The 26,735-nt window shown below is 50.7% G+C and overlaps 8 protein-coding genes; 4 read left to right on the top strand and 4 right to left on the bottom strand.

The window, feature by feature from the left end:
* Positions 1–9,138: 9,138 nt before the first annotated feature.
* Positions 9,139–11,812, top strand: CHC_T00007495001 (hypothetical protein). XM_005711095.1 is given in 5 exon segments: positions 9,139–9,261; positions 9,376–10,419; positions 10,547–10,916; positions 11,043–11,725; positions 11,726–11,812. 4 exon segments carry the CDS (start codon positions 9,139–9,141, stop codon positions 11,723–11,725), a joined length of 2,220 nt encoding a protein of 739 aa, XP_005711152.1. The 3' UTR covers positions 11,726–11,812.
* Positions 11,813–15,630: 3,818 nt separating this feature from the next.
* CHC_T00008894001 (Serine O-acetyltransferase SAT) lies at positions 15,631–16,773 on the top strand. Its single transcript, XM_005711094.1, has one exon. The coding sequence runs from the start codon at positions 15,631–15,633 to the stop codon at positions 16,771–16,773; it is 1,143 nt and encodes a 380-aa protein (XP_005711151.1).
* Positions 16,774–20,301: 3,528 nt separating this feature from the next.
* Positions 20,302–20,478, bottom strand: CHC_T00007494001 (hypothetical protein). The gene has a single exon (XM_005711093.1). The coding sequence runs from the start codon at positions 20,476–20,478 to the stop codon at positions 20,302–20,304; it is 177 nt and encodes a 58-aa protein (XP_005711150.1).
* An 18-nt stretch (positions 20,479–20,496) lies between these two features.
* Positions 20,497–20,670, bottom strand: CHC_T00007493001 (hypothetical protein). Its single transcript, XM_005711092.1, has one exon. The coding sequence runs from the start codon at positions 20,668–20,670 to the stop codon at positions 20,497–20,499; it is 174 nt and encodes a 57-aa protein (XP_005711149.1).
* A 42-nt stretch (positions 20,671–20,712) lies between these two features.
* Positions 20,713–21,039, top strand: CHC_T00007492001 (hypothetical protein). Its single transcript, XM_005711091.1, has one exon. The coding sequence runs from the start codon at positions 20,713–20,715 to the stop codon at positions 21,037–21,039; it is 327 nt and encodes a 108-aa protein (XP_005711148.1).
* A 140-nt stretch (positions 21,040–21,179) lies between these two features.
* Positions 21,180–21,704, top strand: CHC_T00007491001 (hypothetical protein). Its single transcript, XM_005711090.1, has one exon. The coding sequence runs from the start codon at positions 21,180–21,182 to the stop codon at positions 21,702–21,704; it is 525 nt and encodes a 174-aa protein (XP_005711147.1).
* Positions 21,705–21,730: 26 nt separating this feature from the next.
* Positions 21,731–23,098, bottom strand: CHC_T00007490001 (hypothetical protein). Its single transcript, XM_005711089.1, has 3 exons — positions 22,995–23,098; positions 22,359–22,865; positions 21,731–22,244 (listed from the first exon to the last, which is right to left on the bottom strand). The coding sequence occupies exons 1-3, from the start codon at positions 23,096–23,098 to the stop codon at positions 21,731–21,733; spliced, it is 1,125 nt and encodes a 374-aa protein (XP_005711146.1).
* Positions 23,099–23,517: 419 nt separating this feature from the next.
* CHC_T00007489001 (hypothetical protein) overlaps positions 23,518–26,735 on the bottom strand; it is a 4,770-nt gene continuing 1,552 nt past the window's right edge. Inside the window, 5 exon segments of the mRNA XM_005711088.1 lie at positions 23,518–23,868; positions 23,869–24,280; positions 24,311–24,809; positions 24,913–25,947; positions 26,053–26,717. Coding sequence (XP_005711145.1) covers positions 23,869–24,280; positions 24,311–24,809; positions 24,913–25,947; positions 26,053–26,717 — 2,611 coding nt within the window. The 3' untranslated portion in view covers positions 23,518–23,868.

Here is a 26,735-nt window from a genome sequence, read left to right as displayed (position 1 = left end):
CGCGAAGCACGGGACCTCATCATCGACCGGTTCGGTGTCTCCTCCATCGATACGTAAGCGCGATACGCCGTCCGCGAGTTGGTGCTTGACGCCTGGGCGGTACTGTACCTCGTAGTCGTACTCTGCCAAGCGCAGGCGCCATCGAGCGAGCCTACCGGAACTGTCCGCTAAATTGAGGACGCAGCGTAGGGCCTCGTGATCCGTGCGGAGGTTGAACGCGCTTCCGTATAGGTACGGCCGTAGGGTGAGGATGCTCCACACTACGGCCAAGCATTCCTTTTCGGTAGTCGTATAATTGCGCTCCGCATCGGTCAACGCGCGGCTCCAATATTCGATCGGTCGGGTACCTCCCTCGGGTTGCTCCTGTAGAAGGGCGCAACCCACTTGGTGTCCGCACGCGTCGGTGTCCAGCGTATATTTCCGTCCGTAGCGGGGCAGCGCGAAGATTGGCGGGGACACGAGGCGCCGCTTCAATTCCTCAAACGCCGCGTGTTCCGCATCGGTTAAGATCTCGAACTCGTAGGGCTGATTCTTGTCGGTCTTCTTATTCAACGGCGCGGCGATCTTCGCGAATGCTTGCACATTCGTCGGTAAACGTTGCACATCCCGAGAAAGGATCGCAGTTCCGTTTGGTTCGTAGGCGCGCGCGCGCTCGATCGCGATGACGTTGCGTCGCTCCACCTCCAACCGTCATGGACGGATGACGTGCCCGAGATAGGTTACGGAGGTGTCGAAAAACGCGCACTTCACCAATTTTAGCGACACGCCCGCGGTATGTAGGAGCCGTAGTACCTCGCGCACGTGCGCCATATGTTCCGTAACGGTTCGCGAGTAGACGATGACGTCATCGAGGTAGACCAGCGCGGTCTCCCATTTCACGCGGGACAGGATGATGTCGAACGCCCGTTGAAATGTCGCGGGCGCGTTTTTGAGACCGAGCGGCATGCGTAGAAAGCGGTAGAGGCCCGAATGCGACGCGAACGTAGTTTTATCGCGGTCCTCGTCGGAGATCTCCATCTGCCAATACCCGCTATTACAGTCTAGCGTGGTAGAGACAGTGGCATCGCCGAGCAAGTCGATACATTCGTCCATGGGCAGTAGTGGGTAGGAGTCGCAAACCGTAACGGCGTTTAGCTTGCGATAGTCCACGCAGAACCGCATGGTCCCGTCCTTTTTAGGGACGAAGACCACGGGGCTCGCCCACTCGGCCGATGTCGGTTTGATGACTCCCGCGCGCAGCATGCGGTCGATTTCCTTCTTCTCCTTCTCGCGCGCGATGGGTCCGGCTCGGTAGGGTGCTTGGTAGATCGGCTTCGCACCGGGCTTCAGCTCGATGCGATGCTTCGTAGCATCGATCTTACCCAAGTGGCCGGACCACATGTCCTTGAACTTGGACAGCATGTTCATAATTTCCGACCGGACGGTACTGTCTTCTGCACCAATATGGACGTCTTCTTCCCACGAGCGGGTCTCCTCCACGTCCGTATAGGTCCGCTCATCCGCGTTAGCGGGATTGCCACTGTGGGCGTCGTCCGTTTCCGGTTCTTCGCGTCGCGCGCCTCCTCCCGTAGCGGTGGTGGATTTAATTCTGCCATCGTCCGTAACGGGTCCTTCTCGTCGGGCACATTCCCCCACGGGTGCGGAATTAATCCTGCCTTTGTCCGTAGCGGATTCTTTGCGACGCGCGTATCCTTCCGTAGCGGTGGGGGATTGTCTTCTGCCATCGTCCGTAACTGGTTGTTCGCGTCGCGCCTGTTCCTCCGTAGCGGTCGAGGAATTATTTTTGTTCCCTCCCCCTTCCTTAGCGTCGGCCTCTACGGGGACCGACACGCCAAGTGTCAGGATGTGTGTGGGGGATGGCAACGCGAGACCGACAACGGTATGCTTGGGGACGTGGACCGCGCGGTTTCCGAAGTTGCTAACAAGCACCGTAAACGGCTCGCCCGGGAAGAGGTCCATGACCCCCTGGGCCATCAGGCATAAATTCTTATGCACCGTTTTGGGGTGGTTTTGCAGGAAGCAAAGCCCCCCAACCGGTGTTGCGACGCGTACCATCGCTTGGGTCATCGGGGGTATCGTGACCCCCTTGACCACGCGAATTTTCCGTGACGGTACGTTCGTCGGGAACTGCGCGCGCTTTCGGTTGGCTGAATTTTCCTCCTGTGGGAGCTGCTGCGACGGTCCCCTCGAGGCCATCTTGCAGTCGTGCCTCGAGGGAGTGACTCCCGTCAGCGCTACGGACGGCACGGCGCATGATGGAACAGCACCTTCCTCTGCGGTGGCAGGATCGCCTTCACGTGGCGATCCAGGAACGTGGTTCCGAGGATACAGTCCACCGCAAGGTTGGTGACGACCAAGAACGGTACGCGCGCGACGAACTCACTGATCCGGACGTACAGCTTGAGCTCGCCGAGGGCCTTCATCGACCTATTCGACGCGTCGATGAGCGGCGGGCTCCCCGCGGACTGGATGGCAGCACGCCACGGTTCTGCCACACAGCGTAGGTGTATTAGATTCGGGCCGGCGCCCGAATCTAGAACTGGCGTGATGGCGCGTATCATCGCGCGTCGTTGTCCGACCGTTGCGGTGACCTTATAATTTTGCTTCTTGAAGAAGCAAATTGCCGCTTCGTCCGTTCGGCTCTGCGATTGCGCGCGTACCGAAACGGTCGATGTGGTGCCTTGTTTATTGAGGCTTGGCACGGGGAGGATCGTCGACGCCTCTACGCGTCCTCCCAGGCTTCCCCCGTCAACCCATGGTCCTCGGGCCCCTCATCCGTCAGCAGTCGCGCGGATTCTTCCGATTGGACGGCCTCGCGCGGCTCGACCACGTTGATGCCCGTGGGAGCCTGCGCACGCGAATTTCGCCAAGCGGACGGCGGCTGCCGCTCGAATGGCGAACCCGGACGGAGACCTTGGCGGATCCGAAGCTTTTGATAATTGGCCTCGCGGGCCTGCAAAAGCTTCGACCGCATCGCGCTATCCGCCACCACAGGACATTGCTCCTGTCGGTGAGTCAGGTCCAGACAGAACCGACACGGCGGGGGTCCAGGTAATCCTTGGTTGAAGAACCGGACCCGCTGGTTCTGTACTGGCCTTCCGTACGGATGTGCGCGCGTGTCACCGTGTTGGGCGGGCGCCATCAGTGCGCCCGCCGGGGACGAGGCGGGTGACGGATGGTAGCTAGTCGGCGGCGAGCTAAGCAAGCTCGGCGTCGCCGACTGGTCCGTCACCGCCAGTATCTTCTCCGTTTCGGTTCCGCGCGCTGTCGGGAGTTCCGATAAGGACTCGACCGACAGCACGGGCCTTGTCCGCGCGTTGCGCGTGAATCTTCTCACCGAATCGGACGGTGTTTGAGGCGACGCAACGAAAAGGGACTTCAAGCGCCTGTCCGAAAATACGGTCTTGCAGCGCAACGCCTTGTCCTACAACTGGTCACTGTACACCTCCTCCGTCATATTAGAGCTCTGACGGAAGGAGGTGACATCACTGACCGCTTCGGAAATAACTTCGTCCGTCGCGTACGTGCGTAATAAAACAGTTAACAACTTCCGCGTAGGTTTCGAGCATATCGCGCTGCTCCGCATCGACCGCCATGGTGTTCCCGTGTAGCCTGAACTGGAGCAAGGCGTGAGCCTGCCCAGTCAAATAGAACTGAAAACACCATACGGCCGCGCCTTCGCTGACCCCATTGTGGTCGCAGGCCATCTTGAAGCGCGCGAGAAACCCTAGCACCGCGATTGTCTTGACCACCGAACGTGTGGGTTTTCAGCTGGACGTCCAACTTCTTCCGATAACGGTTAACTCGCCGCGCGGTACTCGCGTCGTAGCGCGCGCTGCGATTTTCCAGCCTATACGTGCGGTAGTCGACGGCCTTGGTGAACAGGTCGTTCAGCGGCCTGATCACCGGCAACCGTTTCGGATCCCGCCTCGGGGCATACCGGCGGTCTCTGCCCCTGCGATAGCGGTCTCCTTCTCCGCCGGGGCTACTGTAGCCGTTCAGGTCGGAGTCTTCTCGCCGGAACCGACGTCGGTCGCGCGCATTGCGGCCTCTGCGGTCGCTTCTGCGCGATTCGTCCGACTCGGTGTTCTCGTCATCGGAGGGGTATCCACCTCCTCCGGCATCGCGGTATCGCGTATAGCGTCCTTCGCGGTTATCATCGGAGGGGTACCCGACCCCTCCGGCATCGCGGCATCGCGCGTAGCGTCCGTCGCGGTTCTTGCGCGTCGCCCTGTGGCGACGTCTTGTGTCTTCTTCCTCGGAGGGGTTTTTTGTACCCTCCGAGGTGTAGCCTTGAGCGCTGGGTGGGCTTCTTCTGCTCGACCGATACGGCTGTCGCTTTTCTGTCGCAAAGCGCCCCAGGCGGTTTTCTGTCCCGCAGGGGCCAGCCATATCGGCGAGTACGGGAGGGCCATTTTCTGTGGGCCCTCCTGTAGCACCATAAATTGGTGGGAGGAAAATGGTCTTACCCTCCGGGTGAGGGGCCATTGTACCGATCCCGGGTGCGGCGCCGATCGGTTGAGCGTGCGGTAGCGTAAAATCGGAAGCGGTTGAGTCGCGCTGCGCGTGCGCGTCGACTCCTGCTTCGGCGGGAAAGGTCGTGGCCAGACGATTGGCCACGACGGAGCTGATCGCTCCCTTTAGAGCCGTACCGGACGGGGATTCTTCATCCACAGTGGTGAGCGCGGTCACCACCTCGCATTGGACTTGAGCGGGTAGAAGTTCGTCCAAAAGTGGTGGTATCGCGCTGCGTATGTGTGCGTCCATGAGCGCGGGCACCGTTCGGTCGAGGCATACGCGCGCTACCTGGGGGAGTTCTGTAGCGAGGAACTCCTCGACCCAGGCCTGGATGCGCGGCTGAATCGCGTCGACCATCCATTGGACGCGATTCTCAGTGCCTGCCGACACGGCCGGCGTAACATCCGATGCGGACGCTCGCGTGCGGCCCAGTCGCGGTGGTAGTCGCAGCAGGGCTTCCGGGTTCTCCACCCGGGGGCGCGTTGCGCCACTGCCACTGCGAGTGCTGAGACGCCCGGAGGCGGAGTCTCCCCCTTCTTCCGGTCGGTTCATCGTCGAATACGCTTCGCGATCGACGCGGTGATTTCTCAACCTTTTCGGTCCGTACGCTTCTGCGCGCGATCGAGCGACTACGCGTGCGGCTCAACCTCAAGAGTTATTCCCTCCACAAGAGTACCAAAATGTGGGAGAACTCCTCTCCGCCCTGGGTTGGTGAGAGGCGGAGGCTATATTGAGGGAGCACACGGCGTGGACGCGACGCGCTAATTGAACCGATCGGACGAGCTCGCGAAAAGGGAGTGGCTCACTGGCCGATTACGCGCAGTCGCCCCGTGGTGCGTGAACGGGAGCGACCGGTAACGGGTTAGAAGCCAGCGCGCGCGATAGACAACCGAAACGGACGTATATAGGCGCGAAAGAGACGGCGGCGAGCTTGCCCCAGTTTACTGTTGGGGACGGGTGTCAGGTCTTAACCCCTCAGAGGGACGCCTCGGACACCTGTCCCAGTATACAGCAGTGCAGTACCTGCCGCCTAGTGCGTGCCGGGTACTGTACACAATTAAAAAGCTAGCGCCTCAATTCCTAATTACCGCGCGGACGCTGCAGCTACGCGTGTGTACTACTGTACACACGCGCTGCTTACAGACTACCGCACGGATGCCACGTGTGCTAGCGTACACGCGTAATACTGGCAGACTACCGCATGGCCGACACGTGCACTACTGTACACGGACGCCAGATTACGACCGCTCGGCACGCGCGCGCTCCCTACACGTGAGCACACCCGCCCACGTGTCCACCGTGCACGGCCGTACTGTTAATAATCTCCCCACGCGCGTGTCCGTCGTTATACTACAAGCATTATCTCCCCCAGGTCTGCTTGTTTGTATTTTCGTGCAGTCTATGAAACCTACACTGTTTTACAGCGGCGCTCCCTTGTACCGAACAGCGTCTGCATACAACTGCGCCCGTTCCTGCATTTGATTTGTCTTGAATCCCTCCAACAGCTGCCCGTGCGTTTCAATAAACTCTTCAACAACCTCCCAGAACACCTCACTCAGTGCTGAAGCGCACATCCCAAACAGAGGTTCGAGATCGCGCCAAATTGTGGGAAATGACAAACGCTTCAAAACAATGCACGTGGTGGTCATGCTGTTGCATCGATACCTCTTTCGCGTAGGAAGTCCACTCCACGCCAGCACATCTCGTACTTGACTGATCTCGCTTCTGCGAAAGCGAAAGTCTGCAAGCGCCCGTTCATCACTGAACATGTTAAGGTTGAAGGTAATTCCGCTGATATATCGTGAGCGCATTCTAATAAGGCGGACGTCATGCCTTGAACGTTCGAGTGACTCGTTCAGGTGAAGGAGCAGGTGGGTAGGGGCACGGGCCGCAAATGCAAGCAGCAGCCGATTGCGTCGGTAGCGAAGGCGACGCCTGGAACGGCCGATGGCATAGTTCGTTAGTCTCATGACTGTGTGATGGCGTTTGGCGTCGACCAGTCGAAGAGGTTATGTGTAGTTCTCATAGATAAACCATTTTCGACACCGCGTAAACACCCAAAACCATTATTTTCGATGGAAATTCAGAACAGCACATGTCTCATTTTTGCGCATTTAGCCATGTGATTTTTTTTGCGTAAACCCTCTAATGCCAGAAAAGGCGACAATAATCTATCGCGAGTACACGTGCAAGGAGTAGACAAAAATCTTGAGCGACCTGAGATACTGTACAGGTCCATTAGAGCATGAGCATGGCTCTGTACAGTAATGTACTTTTTACGCTGAAAATCTGGCAAAACTGTCCACTTCCAAAAAAAAACAGCAATGCATTTCCCGCCCTGCCTTTTGGAGTTTCTTGGTGTCTTTTCATTAGTGGGCTTGCTTCGTTGCCGCGTCGCTCACCTGTAGCGCTGACCCACGTTGGGTGGTGAGTGCTCACTCCGTGCCTCACCGCCACCTGGAGCGGTGGCGTCTGTAGGGGCGAAAAGAGCTCTGCGCTGATGCCTTCCCGTAGAATAGGGCGTTTTGGCTCGGTAGTCATGCTCTCACAGAGTGAAGAGCGAATTGTGAAAAGCAAAGCCGATAGCAATGTCGTTCTAAACTTATGTTTTCGCTCGCTTCGACGAGCGCAGTCGTTGTCTAGAGAGAGGGACAGCGTCGACGCGGATCGGCCGACGGAATAATGTTTCGCATTGGGAGGACACCCCAAGCTAAGCAAATGCGTCAGTCTAGTGTATAGACGACCGGCACTTTGCCTCTGAGGTCAGCTTTTTTTGCAAAAATATATACATTAAATCGAACTTTATATAATCACATTGGACGCCATTTCTTTAACGTACATGCCCTCGGCAATAACATCTTGCAAAACAGTAGGATAGCACTTGTCAATACACAGAAAGACCAAGAATCTAGTGAAGTTTCGATCCTAGGTTGACATTTTAAACAGCCGTTCTAGTTTCGAAGATATCAGCACATAACGATTTGAGGTTGGTCAATAAGGCTTCGTTATTTTTTTAAGGCATTCTAAAAAAGGCTGAAAAAAACGTGCAGATCTCACCAAACTCAACCCTTCGCAACGCAGAAGTCAACTGCGGTGGCGAGAGTATCTTTTCCTCGCGTAGTCGCAGTGTGCGGCACGAAACGTATGACAAGCGCTGGAGTCCTTGAGGTGTTCCCCAGTTTCCTAAGTCATGCCTTTGTCTCATTAAACAACTCTGATTCTTTCCAGGGTATCGACCACAATCGGTGAAGTTGGCAGTTTCCACACAATCAACAATATCGTGTCCATGGATTGTTACAGTAAGTACACAAGAATTGCTGTATTGATTCCTATCTTCGTAAACTTTTTATCTTTGAGTCTTGTAGAGGAGCAGAGGGTTGTCAGAAAGACTAAAAAGAGGTTGGTGACATGCTAAACTTGACCAAGAAGAGGAAATAGAGTATAGGGTACATGGGTATGTATTCATTTATAATATCGATATTGTGTGGAAATGCATCTTGTAGGTGGAGTATTCTATTAGGAGTACGAACTTTGCTCAGTTCACGTAAGACAAATGTGTGTTTACTCGATCATACTCCCTGAAACTAATCCTGCCTCTTTATGATCAGTCTAAGAATTGTAGCAATAAAAAAACCAAACAAGTACAGGGAAAGACGTGCCCACAACAAAAACACTGAATACGCCTTGAGAGAGACGCTCGTCGGCCTTTATACGATGACTCGGGGAGAACGAATGGAATATCCCCCACATATCGTGGATATAGTGTGTGGCAAGCGGTCGGTTTGAAAATCGCTCGCGAGCGAGCGTGGACGACGTCGAGGCGAGGAACTTTCAAACCGACCGGCTGCCACAAGTGCAATTCTCATGCCGATCGCGAGTTCCGACACTTCTTTCTTGTCCGGGAGTCACATTTTCCTAGGTCAGAAAGACAGGATGGGCCGCTTCCAGGACAGAATTATGTAGAACTACATAGGTTGAGTGCCAGGGAGTAAACTATGAAATGTAGCCCCTTGCTTCATCTACTATAGAAGCCATTGGTGTTACCCCCCGGCTTTTTGTTTAACAATGTCTTGGTGAAAGTGCAGACTGGAGCTTACCACTAGGAAGATTTCTGCACCAGCATATGCAGGCAGCCATTTATTTATGATATGAGAGCTCACTTCAAAAGCTCATGGTTATTTCCTCACTCTACGGCAACCCTCGAAGCAGGTTCTCTCCATCTGATTCCCTCTGCGCGTTCCATTTTTTCATCTTCAGGAGATTCGTCAACGTTGCAGCGGTCATAGAGTACGGTACCTCATGCGCAGTGATACCGTAATATTCAACAGAACTGCTGCGCGTCTATATTGCCGCGAAGAATAAACGTGTGAGGGAAGAGGTGAGGTGTCAGCGGCACCACAGCGACAAGTGAAGCGAAACTCCGTCACCTCGGGACAGTCGGGGCGAGAGCTATGAAGGATGCCACTCTGGCCTCGATGTGCCAGAGCTGAGGCAGGGATATAAAAACGAGTAGAGGACGGCAAGCCTGAGTGGATGCATCGATCAAGGCCATTAAAATAATCAGAGGAAGACGAACTTTCCGAATAAATGACGGATGGATGCCCATAATTGGGTCTCGTGATGAGCGAGGATCTGATGCACCGTGCTGATGCGCGTTTTGAAATCTGCCAGGAGTCCAGAACCAGGACCCATATCCAGGGACCCAAGTCCCATTTCCACTCGTCGTTTCGTGCTCCTCAACACGTGTGCCACTCAAAGGAAGCGAGTCAACAACAACGAATGCTTTGAAGAGCTCGTTAGAAAGCCGTTTCGCATTGGGTAAGAGCGGAGCTCGCTTCAGCTATCGAATCTGTTTAGAGGTCAACAAATCTTGCTCGAAACTTGCGCAAACGTCAAGGATCATTGATCTTCAGCCATTTCAGGAATTCAAAGCTGTACATCGGCTTGGTTTTACCTGTTCCATCCGTCGTGATGCCTTCCGATTTTCCAGAGACTCATCCGCCCTTGCCCACAGACCGTGTGAAACCCCCACAACCGTCCTTCCGGGATCCTGCCTCCCATTCTTATCCTGGGCTTCATTTTACCGATCAACTTCATCTTGACCTCCATCTGGATCCCACTTCGAAGACCATCACAGCAAAAGCCTTCTACCGCTTTTTAGTTCTTGACGCCGCTTCCGAGGTCTTAACTCTCGATGTCCGCAGCCTCGATATCGACACCATTCGTTCTCCATCCCACCCAGACCCACTTTCATATACGATATCCAACGAATCATCGCCGATCGGTGGTGCGCTACAAGTTTCCCTTCCACCACAACTTCGTGTCACACCTTTACAACTCGAAATTACCTACACCACTTCCGGCACAGGCGCCCCACATCCTGCTGGTGGTGCAATGGATTGGCTCTCCACGTCCCCTGCAACTGCGGATGCCCCGTTCGGATTCACTCAATGTCAAGCCATACATGCGCGTTCTATTGTTCCATGTCAAGACACCCCCGCCGTCAAGGCTCCGTACTCGGCTTTAGTTTCGATTGCCGCTCCTTTCGACACGCTCCCAATCGTTATGTCTGCACAACGCGTCCCTTTGCACCAGGGCGACCGGGCGAACGCCAGTAGATTTGAGTGCAATGTGCCAATCCCCAGCTACCTGATCGCTTTTGCGTTTGGAAAGCTTGAGTGGAGAAAGCTTTCCAGTAGATGTGCAGTTTGGGCACTCCCCTCTGTAGTCGAAAAGGCCAAATGGGAATTTGAAAATGTCGAACAGATGCTTCAGGTCGCCGAAGAGGTGGCAGGACGATACGTCTGGGGTAGATACGATTTGCTCGTTCTTCCCCCTTCCTTTCCTTACGGGGGTATGGAAAATCCTTTCCTCACCTTCGTTACCCCAACACTGCTTTCTGTAAGTACAGTACGACTTTCCGCCCTTGTCTTTTATTTCCGTCGGCCAGATACTGCGACCATCGCGTGCAACAGAAGCCATCGTTCTGACACAACACATGCGTGGAAATACGAATATTTTCTTGCAGGGTGATCGCTCTTTGGTTAGCGTTGTTGTTCACGAAATAAGTCATTCGTGGGCAGGCAACCTCGTATCTTGCCAAGATTGGCGGCATTTATGGGTGAACGAAGGATTCACCGTGAAACTTGAGCGCCGCATTCTAAAGCGTTTATACGGGTCAGGACGGGAAGGATTGGATGCAATTGCTGGCCGTCAGACGATGAATTCATTTATCAAGTCTTTAGGAGCCGGTCACAAATACACATCACTCGTCTCAAAACTAGAGGCTGAGGAAGATCCAGACGACTATTTCTCATGCATTCCGTACGAAAAAGGTTACAGTTTTCTGTCCTGGCTTGAATACTGTGTGGAGCGAGAGACTGGAGAAGACTTTCACGGTAGGTCTCGTCATGTTGTATTACGGCCATTCACGGAACGAAAATCGCACGGCATTCATTATTCGAAAGTACTAACGTCTCTGCACCATGACTGTTGCATTCCTCTTATCAATACCTTCGTCGCAGAATTTTTGAGGACCTATTTCACAAAGAACCGATACCAGTCGAGTACTTCAGTGGACTTCATTCACCTCTTCAAGGAAAAGTTTCCGGAGGTTGGAGACAAAATAGATTTCGACACATGGTTGCATGGTGTTGGGCAGTGTCCTGACCTTGCCCCAGTTGACACTAGCCTTGTAGATGCAGCCACAGACCTCGCTCGCAACTGGCTCACATTGTTTGTAGAGTTCCCGGAAGATTCTGAAGATGCAAAATCTCTCATCGAAAAGAACCTTCGCGTAAGGCCCTCTGAATTCCAGAAATGGGATCCCAAGCAGAAGCTATGTTTTTTGTACGAATTACGGGCCGGTATTGATGCAGCAGAGGAAGGAGACGAAGTCAACTGGAATGCACGAGCTGCTCGCATCATGGACACTCTGTACGATATGGGCAGCTATCGCAATTCTGAAATTCGTTTCGCGTGGGTCCGTCTCGCCCTCTTGGCTGGGTATTTCGAAATCATTGAAAATGTGAAAGAGTTTGTGTCGTCTCAAGGACGGATGAAATTTGTTCGGCCTTTGTTTAACGACTTGCACAAAGTCTATCCCAAAGGTACGCTTGCGAAAGAGCTGTTTGCGACAGTGAAACCTTCGTATCACAGTATTGCTTTAAAGATGATTGAGAGGGACCTTTCAATCGAGCATTCGTAAAGCACTAGCCCGTAGAGAACATCCTGGCATCAGTTAAGCCGTCCCGGCTTCGGTGTGCACAATACCATTGTGCATCACTGTCGAAGCTATTGTAACACGAAAATGACGCTTTGTTCATTGTCGTATCGTAGAGGACGCCTTCCGCGCCTCTTGTGCCCCTTTTCGAAGCGATGAGCGCCACCGCATTTGCTCCTGCCTGGAAATGATAAACCCGTTCCGACGGGGAACTCCACCCCTGCATCTGCGAACCTGTTTCTACTACATTTAACATTCGTGAACATTACAGTAGAGGCCTTTCGATTATGGGACGCACGAATCAGGCGCCATTTATAGGTGACCAATGATAAGAGAAAAAAATCGTGTTAGGAAACTATTGAAGGGGTTTTGGACCTCCATGGTAATGTTGGGTTTTGGCACTCTTCCTAGAAACCGCATTATCTTCCATAAGGCCTGGGTAGCGCAGCTGTTGAAAACTCAACAGTCCGGACAGAAGAGAAGCGGAGTGCGCAAATGTGGAAGATTCTACAGTAGTAGAGAAGAACATTCTTGAAGTAAAAGTTATCGCCTTCACGCAAATAACAACAGATCCCTCGAAGTGAATGTGATGGACTCCGTCCAGACTTATTACGTAAGGTAGTGGGTGCCCCGGTGTAATGTTCTGCGTACGAGGCTCGAATGAGGTCTTTTTTGCCATCCGTAGGCATTCTTTCTAAGGGTTACACAACAAATTGGTAGTTATTCAAAAAAAAAGCTCGTGAAACTGTAACAGCGGAAAAACAGCTTGCAAACATCAACACTACGGTACTACACCGTGAACATTATTTAGTCCGGGGGAAAAATTAGTGCGGGAACTGAATTAGTGGAGCCTCCACTATTTTCGTTCTGAGCCTTTCGGTCAAGAACAAAATAGTAGAGACTGTTCTAATTAATGGCCGCACATAAATTACTGTCGCTCAGAACACATATGATATATTAAATTTGAGACCCTACTGAATTAATCTGAGCAGCTGTTCCATTTTCCTCCCCTATATCATCTGCAACGTCCTCGGCGCTGTCATCGCCATCCGCATTGGGGTCCTTTCCCTCAAAATATTCGCGATGCCGGGCAACTATGTTCTGCAGATGCGGAAACAATTGTTTCTCATGCCACTGCCCATTTAAATCAAGCAACAAACCACATCTTATCATGGCTTTCCTCGCGTACCGGATCCCGTTTTTGTCCATCATATTATTAACCTCGCGAACCACGCGAGCCGCGAGACGAAGAAAAAAGTTTTTTCCAGGGTTAGGTAATTTTCCAGACTCCAACGTTCCTTCCTTCCATGCTTGACTTCCCAAAAGCTCGACCTTTTTCTCATCCCAAAGTGCCCGCTATCTCTGCTTAATTTTCTGAATTATGAAGCTATCTGCGGGTTGACACAAATGTGTCGAGTTTGCAGGCAAAAAATGGATCCTTGAATTAATGGCATTAAGTTTCTCCTTCGGCTCAAAATTTGAGTTATGACCTGAGCAATTATCCAAAAAAATTGTGCGCTGCCTCCCGTATGTGTCCCGTTTTACGGCACGGGGCTCAGTCAGCCACTGCACAAAGACCTGCTGATCCATCCATCCCTTTGGGCTTGTACGATATGATACCCCAGGTAAGTCATCCGGCACACCCCTTATTGGGAAACTTCTCGTCGCATTTTGGAACACCATAAACGGAGTTTCTATTGACGCATTCCTCCCGCCAGTAATCCTTACCACCATAGTCATACCGACCCCTCCAGATGACACATCTGCATACCTCACGTCCAGTGTACCAATCACACTCAAAGTTTTCCCATCATCCATATTGACCACAAAATGGGTCTCGTCCATATTCTCCAGCATATCCTCCTCCAACGACCCGTTTCTGAACCCCCGACAAACCTGTCCAAGGTGGTAGGCTACTTCGCGCTCAATGAGCATTTCCTTAACTGGGCTCACCAAAAGCTTTCCACATTGCCTCCTGCTGATGATACCAAAGCGATCCATATAACTCTGAACCCATCGCTTTGTAATTTTACAGACCAAATCTGATGCGACCCTACCCACAAAGTCAACACCATATTCCCCGTCTGGGTCTCGAATTATTCGCTTGCAGAGAGCTCCAATAATACCAGCATTAAACTTTAAGCCGGCTTTAGAAAGGCGTTCAAACTCTTTCATGAATACAACTTGTACATTGCGAGCCCATGCCTCTTGCTTTCTGCCTCTCCCCTTGGAGGCCTTGACGCGCACAACCTTTCGTCCACCTGTCGGTTTACCCCCCGCAACACGTCGCCGCTTGACGAGATGGCTTACTACACGAACCTCTTCGTCAGCACTCGACAAAATGTTACTCCTCGCTTTAAACCAACGAGAAGCTTTCGAAAAGTTGGCCTTCTCTTTCCCCCGAAAAAGCCAGGAGATCTTTTTGATAGCTTTAGTGGCTATCAGCTTCCCGGAACCACTGGCTTCGGCCTCAGCCACCATCCACCGAACAACATGAACACGCTCTTGAATAGTGGATACTTGCTGTAGGCTTCTTTTTCTGTTTCCTTTGGGGAATGGCTGTGCAGAAGCAGCTTCAGGGACAGACGGTTGAGGAGTAAAAAGGGAGGAGGATGACGAAGAATCGTAGTCGAGATGAAGGCTGGTGTTGCTATTGTGCGATGATTGAGCGTTTTGGATTGCTGCGACAATCGGAGAAGGGGAAGGGACATTCATGGTGAAGATAAGTTGGTTGAGGTGATGGATACAGTTTTTCATGAACTGTTTGCTTTAATACACATGCTAAGCGGATGGCATAGCTGCTTAGAATTAACATAGTTTGAAACTGGATGCATTGTTGCTTTCAGAGTGTTTCGCAACGTTACCAGAGTTTTGTATACCGTTGACTACAAACGGTTAACGTTGTGCAGAGGCGGGGACGTTTTTTGGTAACGGGTCGACCTGGAGCCGCAACTGACCATTTTGTGCTGTAAAAATCGGCAATATTTTTTCCAATTTCTGTCAATCAGGCTTTTACTAATTTATGTGGGTACCTGAATAGTGCGGATACGGAAATAGTGGGGGCCGTGCTAATTTGTGTTCACGAGGCTCAGATAGGACCCTAAAAATTAGTGGGGGCCGGACTAATTAACGTTCACGGGTGTAGCTCTACTAGGCTAGTGTCGGGAAGCGTCATGATCTTGACGCAGTTGTTGACAACGTCTTGTCTTGACATCAAGAAATGAGATCAAAGGGAAGTTGCGGTTGCCTGATTTTTATGAAAAACTGTTTTTGAAAAAGCTTTTGTGGTGAACGTCAGGCGTTTTCCAAGTGTGCCAGTAGAAAGTGATATGTTGTGTTATGATTGGCGAAGAGATGTTGGCAGGATATTATTGTAGCAAATGCTTGTAGAGGGTGATAAACAGAGATCGATATCTGACAGCGTGTGGTCTGTACTGCAAATTAAATCCAGAAACGAGCATTGAAGATGTTAAAATGAATTATTATCTTCCGGAGAACCCCACAGCGCAACCCTGGACTGCCATTTTTTCGGACTTCAACACTAAAGCGAAAACCATGTTTTCTACTTTTGCCACATGAGCCAGCACGTGAGCCAGCACATGAGCCAGCACAACTCAACTGCAACAACTTCTTAACTCTCAATCCTCAATCTTCAATCATCTGTACTGCGACCACTGCTCCACTGCTCCACTGCGACGTGCGACGTCGCGCCGTTTAGCAATCTTCTCCAGCAGCAGGGCCTTCCACAGCACTGACGTCACACCCTCCACGTCACGTTTCGATACTTCGTTGAGGGGTGAGAGCTCAAACTGCCGCTAGACCTTCAGCCCATCTGTCTCCCGCTCCCACTACCAACTGGGTTACAGGTCCTTTTTCGTTTCACTTCAAGAATGCCTCAACGCCGTCTCCACCCGTCTTTTGTACCTGTCACTGTCGTATGCCTGTCGTCCAAAAGGGCTAGGCGACATGCAACCCCATTCTGTTGCTCGACTACGGCAGACTCGGATATTCCTGCTACCCCACCTCGCCTGCAACGTCCCGCAAGTGCACCTAAAGTCAGCAAAGTACCTATAAGTGCCCCCGTTCCAGTTAGCAGGCAGGTAGGCTTTGGTCGTCCTGTCACGGTCGACGAGATGACACAGAGCCTACACGGAACGGAGGATCCTCTTTGGGAGCTCATGAAGCGAGAGGCCAGCACTGCTGCTGCTGATGAACCACAGTTGGCAAGTTCTCTGTACGCTAACATCCTTGTCCATGACACCATGGAGGAAACGTTGTCCACAGTATTGGGAAATGCCCTCGATACATCCACCTTTCAGGCCACACAGTGGATGGAGCTTTTCGGAGACGCACTCTCAGATGATCCGGAATATGGTAAGGCAGTAAGAGCTGATGTTACTGCTTTTATGGACCGCGACCCAGCTACGAGCCATGCTGCAAGGGTGCTGCTGTATTCGAAAGGGTTTCATGCATTAGAATCGTGGAGACTTGCTCACTGGCTTTGGAAAAAGGAACGTCGTTCGCTGGCCCTATATCTCCAATCGATGATTTCAAGCTGTTTTGCTGTCGATATCCATCCAGCCGCGACTATTGGAAAAGGCATTCTTATCGATCATGGCACTGGAATTGTAATTGGGGAGACAGCGACCTTGGGTGACAATGTTTCTATGCTACATAATGTTACTTTAGGAGGGACTGGAAAAGAAACCGGCGACCGACATCCTAAGGTTGGAGATGGCGTGATGATTGGGGCGGGTGCAACCATTCTTGGAAATATTACGGTTGGGACGGGTGCACATATTGCTGCTTGTTCTGTCGTGCTGAAGCCGGTGGACCCTTTTGCAATCATTAGCGGAGTTCCAGGGAAGATGGTGGGAAAGGTAACATACAAAGCCGGAGTCATGCCGTCGTTTGTGATGGACCAACGGTTGAGCATCGAGGTACTAGGAGTTGCAAACCCTTACCAGAACGTGATCACTGGTTCTGTGAAAGGTGTGGAAGAATCTCAAGGCTTCGGCGGGAGCTCAATTTAGTTGTTCCGACATTCTACATGCGAGACGAGGACCATGCGAGTCAATTGAGGGAAATGGACCATGACATAAGTGGGTGACAGGGGCATGAAAGGAATCGCGTATAACGACGATTAGGTTTACTGTCAGTGGGACGGACGACCCGAAGCAAAGGACAGGTCAATTACGAAAACTTACGCACATTGTAAATTATACGACAGTGATTCCTTGCCGGAATAGTCGAGCACTTGAGATATGCTTCGTGTGCCTTGAAATATGTGGTCTTCGGTCGGAGAATGTGCAGCTTGGTTAGTATTATCAGAAGTCTAGGTCACAAGTGGCTTTATTGAAGAGATATTCCCGGCCTCGAATGGAAACGATGCCTTCTCGCAGGATGACCTTCCACTTGGGGCCTTTCTTCACACGGTCATGCTGCGCTAGAATCATGTTCTCTGCTTCTTCGTCCAAAGGGTTGTTATCATCGTCACTGTCCTCACTATCCAAATCCTCACCGCGATCGGCTATTGGAGCGTCATCGTCCACTCTTCGTCGAGCAGGTGCGGGGCCGTCATCGAGGTCCAGTCTTCGTCGTTTCGCAGGTGGATCCGTATGGGCGCTGGCATCGCTGGGTCGGACTAGGCTGGTCTCTGATTTTGACGAGGACAGGACGGTGGAGTCATCGGTTTGATTGGTAAGCGAAGCCACAGAAAGCACACCGTTTCGGCTGGCTGGTTTTGAGGGAGATTTAGGACTCTTTGGACTCAGACCTTTTTTTCCGTGTTTGGCTGAACCCTTCTTCCCACCTTTGGCTGCGCTGGAGGAGGGTTTGTCGATGATTTCAGGGTCGTCTGTAAAGTCGTGAGTGTGAACAAGGCGGGTTGTCCAACGAGATTTGAGGAGATTAAGGCTTTCCATGGCGCTGTCGTCGGCTCCGTGTTCATTGATTTCAGCGCGTGAGCCTTCAATGGTGGCGTCGATGATTCGCAAGTATATCTCTTTGACGTGGGACTGATTCATTTCGAGGGGGCTTACAAGAGAATGGGAGAGAGGGCGGTTATGCAGAAGCAATGTGGGGGGGTTGGTTAATAGGGAGGCGGAAGGGGAAAAGGGGCGGGAATCAGGGGGAGTGACAGCGCGGAGGCGGTGGGGGAGTGGATGGGAAGCGGTGGGGGTGCTCCCGGGTGAGTGCGGTGGAGCAGGAAGACGGAAACGAGAGTTAGCAAAAATTAGCGCTTGCTTAAGTACGACGGCGCCCTCAAGGACACCTGTACCACGGATTTCAGCCAGTAGGCGAGTTACACGAATAACAGCTCATATGAGGTGCTATGCAGCGATATCCTCGTGCACAGTCCAAGATGCGAATCCACGCACCACCACCCTGTTTTTCAAAGCCAGTGCATCTTCCATGGGTACACACGAATCAAGGTAGCCAACGCGTATAATTTTACATACCACCTCACCATCTGCTTCCTTTAGCTCCAGATTGTCTGCACAGTACGTCAGCAACTTATACTGTACGTCGCAATTGACCCGACATAATGGCACGTGTCTGCATCACCAACAAGTGAGTCATGCGCATGCTTGCCTTGCCTCATTAGCGCTCGGAAGCCGCTACTTCTTTAGCCTTGTTCCCCGCGACACCGCTCTCTTTTATTCGTCGGAGTAAAATGCATGAAGCCGCGCAAATAGGTACTCCCTTCCACGAATTCGAGCAATCCCGGATACAATTGGAAACCGCAAATAATCAAGACTCATTTTTGGTTTAGAATAGAATAAACGCAAGATGAACTCCTCGCTGTTGAACTCTTCGTCGCCATTTTTGAGCGCGTACTCAATTTCGCTATCGGTCGAATCTAACTCTTCCTTGCCATCAATTCGGGACTCTACCTCTTCGTGTCGAAGCATTCTCCGTGACCACTCTTTTTTTGTCCTCATCTGCAATTTCATTCGCTACTTTCGGAGTATCTATGCATGTTGCCTTCATATGACTCACTGCAGGTTCTGGCATCTTTGATCAGGAATAACAAGAATTGATCATCGTTGAATTCTCTTTTCTTGCCCCATTTTGCCCTTGATACAATGCCCCAGGAAAGGCAGCCTGCTTTTCTTGTCGGGCATCTGATGGCCCAGTTAAAAGAGGTATATCTTCTTGGACGATTTCCTTTGCTTTGAGGTCATCTCTAATTTGTTCATGCTCCTTAGTGTCCTGTGAAGAAAGTTTGATGAGCATAGCTTTCTTGTTAATTTTCTTCAATGCTCTTCTCAGGGCCAGTTGGTTTCAAACCCTTGTTTCCCAAAGTGCCAAACTAGAATGTGGTTCACGTGTATTCTGCACTAGTGATTTCTCTGCTTCATCATATGCATAGTCTCTTGCCACTTCCGGCAAATTATGAAAACCGTAGATGTCCCCTGATACTGCACGCAGTATGGCAGAGATGCCGGACGTGTCCAATGATGAAATACGACTTATCCTTCTTGCTTTTGAAGTGGGAAAATCCGGAGCAAAGCCCGTGAACGTATGAAAAGAATCTTCCCCAAGCAGCAAAAGAGCACTGATGCCTTCTTCTCCTAATTTCCCGCTGGATTTTATCTCGAAACTCCTTATCCCGTTCCCTTGTCTTTCCTTTTTTTCCGTTGCCGCTTCTTTCGCCCTGAAACTCGGCCATCTCTTGCCTCTTTTGCTTGGAAGCTGAACAAACGCGTAATCCTCCTCGAAGCTCCGAAAATGAAGATGAGTCCATCGCTGCTTTAGGGCATCGACAATTTGTAGAGCTGTTTAATCCTCCGTTTCTTCTAATGTTGCACTGAGTTCTTCAATAGTTGCGTCTATCACCCTTAAATAGAGCTTTTTGACCTCTGACAGGAGCATTTCCGAGATAATTTCGACTCAGGGGCGACAATGATAGTTCCAATAACTATCCACTTCGAAAAGAAAGAACGAGTTAGCCATGTTTCCAAACAGTCTGTTGCAGAATAAGACCAAGGAGGTTTCTATTGCTCATTCAAAGTGTATTTCGGCCTCTGTTCTGTGTCCCTTTTCGGTACCTGAAGGACTGAGGTCCTTGTACTCTGAATACCGTTGCTGGAAGGTTGCAAATTTTTGATCCTCGTCTCTGCGTGCATTGGTCTCACAAAATCAGTCATATGTAAGTGTCGATACACACGAGCTGGGCCTCGTTTCACCAACCAAAGCTAAGATTTGCGAGTCGGTTCAGACAAGAGGTCGACAGAGAAGCCTCGGGACGCACGTCGTGCAAATGCATTTTGTGGAGTAGCACCACACAATTCTGCAGATTGCCTCAGGTGTCGTCTGTTCGAACCGTTTCAGCCCTCTCACCAAGCACGCCTCATGGGCAAGCCACCTTATCTTACTGCTTACTACCGTGGTGTTGACCCATGATCGATAGGCTCGAATGAATCAGCCTTCAACTCCTTACTTCGGTGCTTCACAAAAGTTGCATCTCTCGACTCATAACCATTCTTGGCGACTGCAGATCCCAACGAATACAGTACAGCCATTTTATTCTAATCTCTACGTAGCCCATAATAAAATTACATGAGCGATATAGCACAGTACATAGTTTCGCTCATCCCAGCGATCTTATTCTGCAATGCCGCCGGTGTTGACGAAGGGCGAACAAAGCCGAAGGGCTTATCATGAGGCGAAGTACTGATATTTACCCCAAAGATCTTTTCCAAGCAGGCTTTGGAGAACAGCAGCAGGGGCATTTCTGACCTTTTACACATTTAAAACGAAGGCCTATTTCTGGGACCATCGCGGCTGATATATATTTCCAGCCTGTTGCCAAGGGCCAGGCAAGAAAGGTCGGAGAGGCTCAAGCATCCGTCATCCCTTGAACAGTGCGGCAGTCCTGCAGCGCTGGTGAAAGCGACGCCAACGTTGCATCTAACCTTCAGCATAATTGCTGCTTGCGCGGGAGTTCCACGAATGTACTAGGCAGGATGAGATTTACGCAAAACGTGAATCACTTGTCCGTAGCCTTGCGTGGAATCAGGAGTCTATCGTCCAAACAGTCCACAGTAGATCCCGCCGAAGTGGCGAAGTTTGCAGCGACTGCAGCGAAGTGGTGGCACCCTGATGGTTCGGCGGCCCCGCTGCACCGGATGAATCCCACTCGAGTTGCGTACATTCGTTCTGTTGTCGAGCGAAATATGGTGAATTTGCGTGGTCTGCAAGCCATTCCACCATCATCGAAACCATTGACTGGCATATCCCTTGTAGATGTAGGGTGTGGAGGTGAGTTGGCGCAACAATTCAGCATCACATGACAGAAGCTGAGTGAAACTATGAATTCAGAATAGTATGCTAACCGTACAGCTTTTCTTCTTCGATTTCTCTCTACTTGCGTATAGGCGGACTTGTGGCGGAACCGTTTGCAAGATTGGGTGCATCTGTCCTGGGCGTCGATATGTCCAAGGAGAGCATAGAGGTTGCGAAACATCATGCCAGCATGGATTCGTTTCTAACTTCTTCTGGCCTCCTGAAGTACAAAGAGGCTGCCGTAGAGGACCTTGTGGCGGCCGAGTCTTCATTTGACGTTGTGCTGGCCTTAGAGATCATTGAACATGTTAACGAACCGACCGCGTTTGTACGCAATTGCGCAAGTCTTGTTCGCGAGGGCGGTGTCCTCATTATTTCTACTCTAAATCGGACACTGAAGTCATATGCACTGGGAATTATAGCGGCGGAACGCATCTTGGGTTGGCTTGCGCCAGGTACTCACGACTGGAATAAGTTTCCGCGTCCAGAAGAGGTTGCGCACATCATCAAGGCTGAGACCAAGCTTATACCTGAGGAAGTTATAGGGATTGGATATAATCCTTTGTCGGGAACATTTTCCATTGTCAATGATATTGACATGAACTACATTCTGGCGGCCCGACGTCCATTGTTGAACATAGGCACATCCAGCCCTGCACCAGAAAAACCATGACGTCTATGTCGCGGACAGAGTCTTGTTTAAATTACTTCTGATGGAACAGCAGCACGTACAAATCTACTTCGCAAGCAATCGGACACATCAGCGCGATCCCCTGGGGTTGTAGTGAGAACAGTTGCGAATAAAGCATACATATCCTCATACTCTGGACCGATGAGGGCCTTGACATCCCTTAACAACGACGGGGGCGAATTTGTACGACCGGAGAGAATGTTCGAGCAAGTCTTTTGCAAGCAAAAGTCACTCTGGCTAAGGTTTTCCTCCACGAACTTGTTCATGGCGACACTGGCAGTTAAGCTTGGAAGGGCGCATCTCAAGGCAATTAATCCAATACTATAAACGTCAAATCGATAAGCTGGTTTGAACACGTCGAGTCGTCTTTCGGGCGCTGTATAAATAGGATCGCAGGTCGCAAGTCGCAAACCCTTTTTCAGTGGAGAGGACCAGTCACATGAGGAGCCGAAATCGATGACCTTGAAGGGGGACCCATCTGGATCTTCAGGTACAACAAGAAGATTCTCTGGTTTGATATCCCTGTCATATAGGATGTTAGGAAGATCCATAGGAAGAGGCTGGTATCGTTAGATGTTGCCTGACGTGAATACGATAGCCAACAGGCATGGAAAAAGGATTGCAAAGTAGTCTTACCGATGGACAATTCCGCACTGCTGTAAGTCCTGAATGACAAGAGCCAACTCGTTCAGAATTCGAGCACTGAACTCTCTTCGAAGAGGAAATCCAGATGCATTTGTCCCGAGAATGCTGGCGAGTTGCGATACACGTGACGCATCTAAATAGTTTTCCAGGGTATCCCCGTCGCCTACACGTTCCCAGACGAGACCCATCCGCGCAAGTCCTGGAGTTAAGCTGGTTGCAGCAGGTAATATTATTTCGCCAACATAGTCAGGGAAGCGGCTCTTATCGCGAGACTTTTGGCGAAGCTTGGCGTTTGTGTATTTCTCCATGTTGAAGAGCTGCCTCCCAATGGAGGTCTCAATTGGGCATTTGACAACTATCTCAGCAATCTTACCACTGTTGCTGTCCGTGTATTCTCCAAAGAATACGAAACCAAAGTTTCCGGTTTTCGCCGGATAATCAAACTGCACATTGAATGCGTCTGGCGGCAAGTACTGAGCACAGGCAATGCGCTTTGTTCTCTTCCTTCGAAACTTAGGGAGAGTTGGGGCAAGAAATGCCATTTTCGATTGTGGTGAAGTTCTGGTGGGGATGGTAAAGCCGAGCGTTGGCCACTAAGATACGATAGCCGTGTACATACCAACTTACTTGAAGCTGAGCGATGAGGAAGGCAAGCTGCTGTGTGTGCGAATCGTGGCCACAAACTCCCTCACTTTCGTATTCCCGAATGGTGAAGATTTGCAAATTTGCATTTTTTTTTTGCACCAAGATGCATTGCTGGCAGATGGACCCAGGGATTTGAGTCAATTGGGGTTGATCTATGTGTGTAACGGGAGGGTTAGTGTCTATCGGACCATTGTCCTCATATGAGGACCTTGTTCGACCTATTTTATTCTTGACTTCCGCTTCCTCGACAAGAAAGAAAAAGATACCCATGCCACCATACTCGACTTCTGACTTGGGGCCAGAAAGAACTTTGTGAGAATTGCTTGTTCTTCCTGGTTGTTTTTAGATATGTCTGGAAAATAAGCTTTCTTAAACCACCTTAAAACCGCATGTAAAATAGCTTCGAAACCAAAAACCCCGGTTAAAAAAGGCAACTTGGTACTTCTGCATTGTATTCTTAAGCTTTCAAAAACAAACACGTTAAGGAAATAGTGCTCAAGGTAGCTTTTTGAACGTTCAATTTAATATATATATATTTGCAAAAAAAGAGCTGTTCTCATATGAGGACATCATCGTCCTCATATGAGGACAAGCCCCGGTCGGATAGACGACACCAGTGCGAAGCACTCGACCATTGATTCCCCGTGTGGAGCATCTGCGAGAAGTGCTGCTTCCTTCGCGAGCTTCTTCGAGTAGCATGCCTCGTCCCAAGCCATCACTCAGATGAAGACATATGTATGCTTTTGGGTGACTTCGGATGGCCTGCTGCATGGCTGCAAAATGACAATTACTACAGCACGGTTGCCCTCATTACTCTTTTTAACTACGTACCTGCATATTACATTCACGTCAACAGTCACCGTCCGCTATTCGATCCCGACGCTTCACTGATGATGGCTTTGAGTAGTGCACTCTCAATCCGTCCAGTTTCTTCCACCAATTTCGAGAAATAACCACCCGTCTCCAGCAACTTTCCTGGTGCATCGAATTCGACCACTCTACCGGCATCCATAACAAGAATCCGATCGCTATCAGCGATGGTTGCAAGGCGATGTGCAATTGTCAAAACAGTACAGTCGGATAGCTGCTCTCGTACAGTTTTCTGTACTAGCATGTCTGTGTGATTGTCCAGGGAAGCCGAAGCTTCGTCTAGAACCACGATCTTAACTTTTGTCAGAATTGCCCGAGCGAGCGAAAGAAGCTGTCGCTCTCCTGCAGAGAAGTTGTTCCCTTTTTCTTGAACGATTAGGTCTAATCCTTGACCGTCACTATCCAAGCTTTCATCCATACTCTCGAACGCGCTGCCCATATGGACCCGATGGAGAGCATCCCACAACTGCGAATCACTATAACTCCCAGTAGGATCAAGATTACTACGAATTGTGCCATTGAACAGCACTGGGTCTTGAGGGACTATAGACATTCGCGATCGAAGTTCGCGAAGTCCTATCTGTGCGATATCTATTCCATCGATGTAGATGGCTCCACTGCTAAGTTCCACCATTCTGAATAGCGATACAAGCAGAGAGCTCTTCCCACCGCCTGTCCTCCCCACAATCCCTACTCTTTCCCGCGGGTTGCAAACAAACGACAAGTCATGGAGTGCTGGATCCAATTCCGGACGGTATTTTAGAGAAACATTTCTGAAAATGATCTCTCCGCCTGAAGGCCAGGCCGCACCAAGTTCAGCCTCCCCAGACTTTTCATACTCCTCTTGGGGGGTCTGTGTAGCCATCTCATGAACTCTCTCGACACTTGTGAACATGTTCTCCGTCTCTGCAGCCTGGCGGACTCCCCCTGCAATTATGATTTCGCGATGAAGGAAAACAAGACAAGAATGTAAGAAGAGTGGACTTATTTGGAGTCGACAGAAAAGAAAAGATGAAAGACGGCATCGTACATTGAAGTATTCCAGTGATGAGGGTGCTTTGAGTAAGGGCCACTCCGGCAAGTCCGGCGTTCAAACTTGGACTCAATATTAGCACCAAAACACTTGTAGCCAAAACCACGAGAGCCGCCAGCAGATCCAGACGAGCGCCAACCCAATGGCCAACAGTTGTAAACATGTGAAAGGCTACATGATTGTCATCGACAAGCCCATTGAAGTGCGCAGAGAACACCTTCTGGAATTCGTGCGCCCTGACCGTTGACATTCCAACAAATGACTCAATGAATTGAGAATATATTGGACTCCTTGATACTCCATCGAGGCGCTTCAGTTCCCTGCTTGATTTCTTGTATAACCATTGGATGTAAAGGAAAAGCCCTATCACAGGGATAAAAGGGACAAGGAGCCATGGAATAATCGCTGCTATGGTCACTAAAGCCCCAAAAGCAACAAAGAAAAGTTGAAGACAATCCTGAGCTGTCGCTGGCAGGAGCACATCCATTTGGTCAATGTCTTTGCTAAATCGATTCAAAATCCGTCCTGCTGGATTCGTGTCAAAGAAACGGGGCCTGGCATGTAAAACTTTGTCCAACAAGTGATCGTGCATTCTACTCGAAGCAGAGATTGTTCGCTCCGCAAAGACTGATGCTCGTATTAACGTGAGCACGGCAGCGCTTGCCGCAAGCCCAAAGAATACTAACGCATAGAATCCATCCCCATTGGAAAACGAATCTTGCCGCCCCGCCGACTGGGAGCTGGCAAGCTCACTCCATTCGGCTAACCACCACTCTCCTACCTGACGAACTGCTTGCGCTAATAAAAATGCACCCGAGATGCCAAGCAATGCAACCAAACCCCCGCCGGCCTTGATGTATGCTTTGAATACGTTGCTCCTGACGTGACCAACACGTCGATCTTCTTCTTCTACCAGCCCTCCCTTTTCATTTGACGTCTCTCTCAACGAAGATAATTCTTTAAACACGAGTTGATCTTGTGAAGTGCCTCCAATCTCTAAACGGGTAACGTCTTCATTCTCAAACGATGCGGCTTTGGACTCCTCGTGTAATTCGCAAGGAGATCCGCCGTTCCCTCTCGTAATTTCCGCAACTTCAACATCGACCTTGGCATCTCTCAGGATTTGCTCGAGGCAACTCTCTTCTGCACTGTCCAGTTGCCTACTGTTTTCTTCATCTTCATCTTCACAGTACCTGCCAGCATCGCTCCGCTCTTTGTCTAAATCATCTTCGAAGCCGGAAAACCCCGAGAATTCGACTCCACTTGCTCGAAGCTCTTTGAATGTCCCGCTCCGGTGAATTGTTCCTCCCTCAAGAATAATTGTGCTAGAAGAATGCGGTAATATCTTCAACTGATGTGTCACAATGATTCGCGCTTTGCTCGCGAGTATTCCAGTCGGACCAATGACTCTGTCGATTAGATTGGCAGCTACCTCAGAGTCCACCGCTGAGAGAGGGTCATCCAAAATGTACAGGTCGGCTTTCGAGTATACTGCCCTGGCAAGCGCCACCCGCGACTTTTGGCCACCAGATAAATTGACCCCCCGCTCTCCTATTTCGGTACTGTCGCCCGCGGCAAGGAGTTCAATGTCTCTCTTGAGACAGCACGCATCCACAACAGTATGATACCAGGTTTCATCAAAGTTTTCAAGATTATCCCCAAACATGATCACGTTTTCGCGTAGAGTTGCATTAGTGATCCATGGTTGTTGGGCGCAATACGCTACACGACCATTCTTTTCCACACGACCGGATATGCAAGGGATCTCGTCCAGAATCCCCAGCAGCAAGCTCGACTTGCCACTTCCAACCGAGCCAATA

Source organism: Chondrus crispus, genomic scaffold, assembly GCF_000350225.1.
Source record: "Chondrus crispus Stackhouse genomic scaffold, scaffold_76, whole genome shotgun sequence".
Lineage (NCBI taxonomy): Eukaryota > Rhodophyta > Florideophyceae > Gigartinales > Gigartinaceae > Chondrus > Chondrus crispus.
This window is presented reverse-complemented; position numbering and strand designations above follow the sequence as displayed.

What these genes read in the sequence shown, in the direction of transcription:
- CHC_T00007490001 (XM_005711089.1), bottom strand. Translation starts at nt 23,098, where the DNA reads ATGCAAATTTGCAAATCTTCACCATTCGGGAATACGAAAGTGAGGGAG. An exon ending in TCCTCATCGCTCAGCTTCAA is followed by an intron (nt 22,866 to 22,994) that starts GTAAGTTGGTAT and finishes TCGAAGGAAGAG; the next exon opens with AACAAAGCGCATTGCCTGTG. An exon ending in CAGTGCGGAATTGTCCATCG is followed by an intron (nt 22,245 to 22,358) that starts GTAAGACTACTT and finishes CCTATATGACAG; the next exon opens with GGATATCAAACCAGAGAATC.
- CHC_T00007493001 (XM_005711092.1), bottom strand. Translation starts at nt 20,670, where the DNA reads ATGCTGAAGGTTAGATGCAACGTTGGCGTCGCTTTCACCAGCGCTGCA.
- CHC_T00007491001 (XM_005711090.1), top strand. Translation starts at nt 21,180, where the DNA reads ATGTCCAAGGAGAGCATAGAGGTTGCGAAACATCATGCCAGCATGGAT.
- CHC_T00007492001 (XM_005711091.1), top strand. Translation starts at nt 20,713, where the DNA reads ATGAGATTTACGCAAAACGTGAATCACTTGTCCGTAGCCTTGCGTGGA.
- CHC_T00007494001 (XM_005711093.1), bottom strand. Translation starts at nt 20,478, where the DNA reads ATGCCCCTGCTGCTGTTCTCCAAAGCCTGCTTGGAAAAGATCTTTGGG.
- CHC_T00008894001 (XM_005711094.1), top strand. Translation starts at nt 15,631, where the DNA reads ATGCCTCAACGCCGTCTCCACCCGTCTTTTGTACCTGTCACTGTCGTA.
- CHC_T00007495001 (XM_005711095.1), top strand. Translation starts at nt 9,139, where the DNA reads ATGAGCGAGGATCTGATGCACCGTGCTGATGCGCGTTTTGAAATCTGC. An exon ending in CGTTTCGTGCTCCTCAACAC is followed by an intron (nt 9,262 to 9,375) that starts GTGTGCCACTCA and finishes GAATCTGTTTAG; the next exon opens with AGGTCAACAAATCTTGCTCG. An exon ending in GACTGGAGAAGACTTTCACG is followed by an intron (nt 10,917 to 11,042) that starts GTAGGTCTCGTC and finishes CCTTCGTCGCAG; the next exon opens with AATTTTTGAGGACCTATTTC.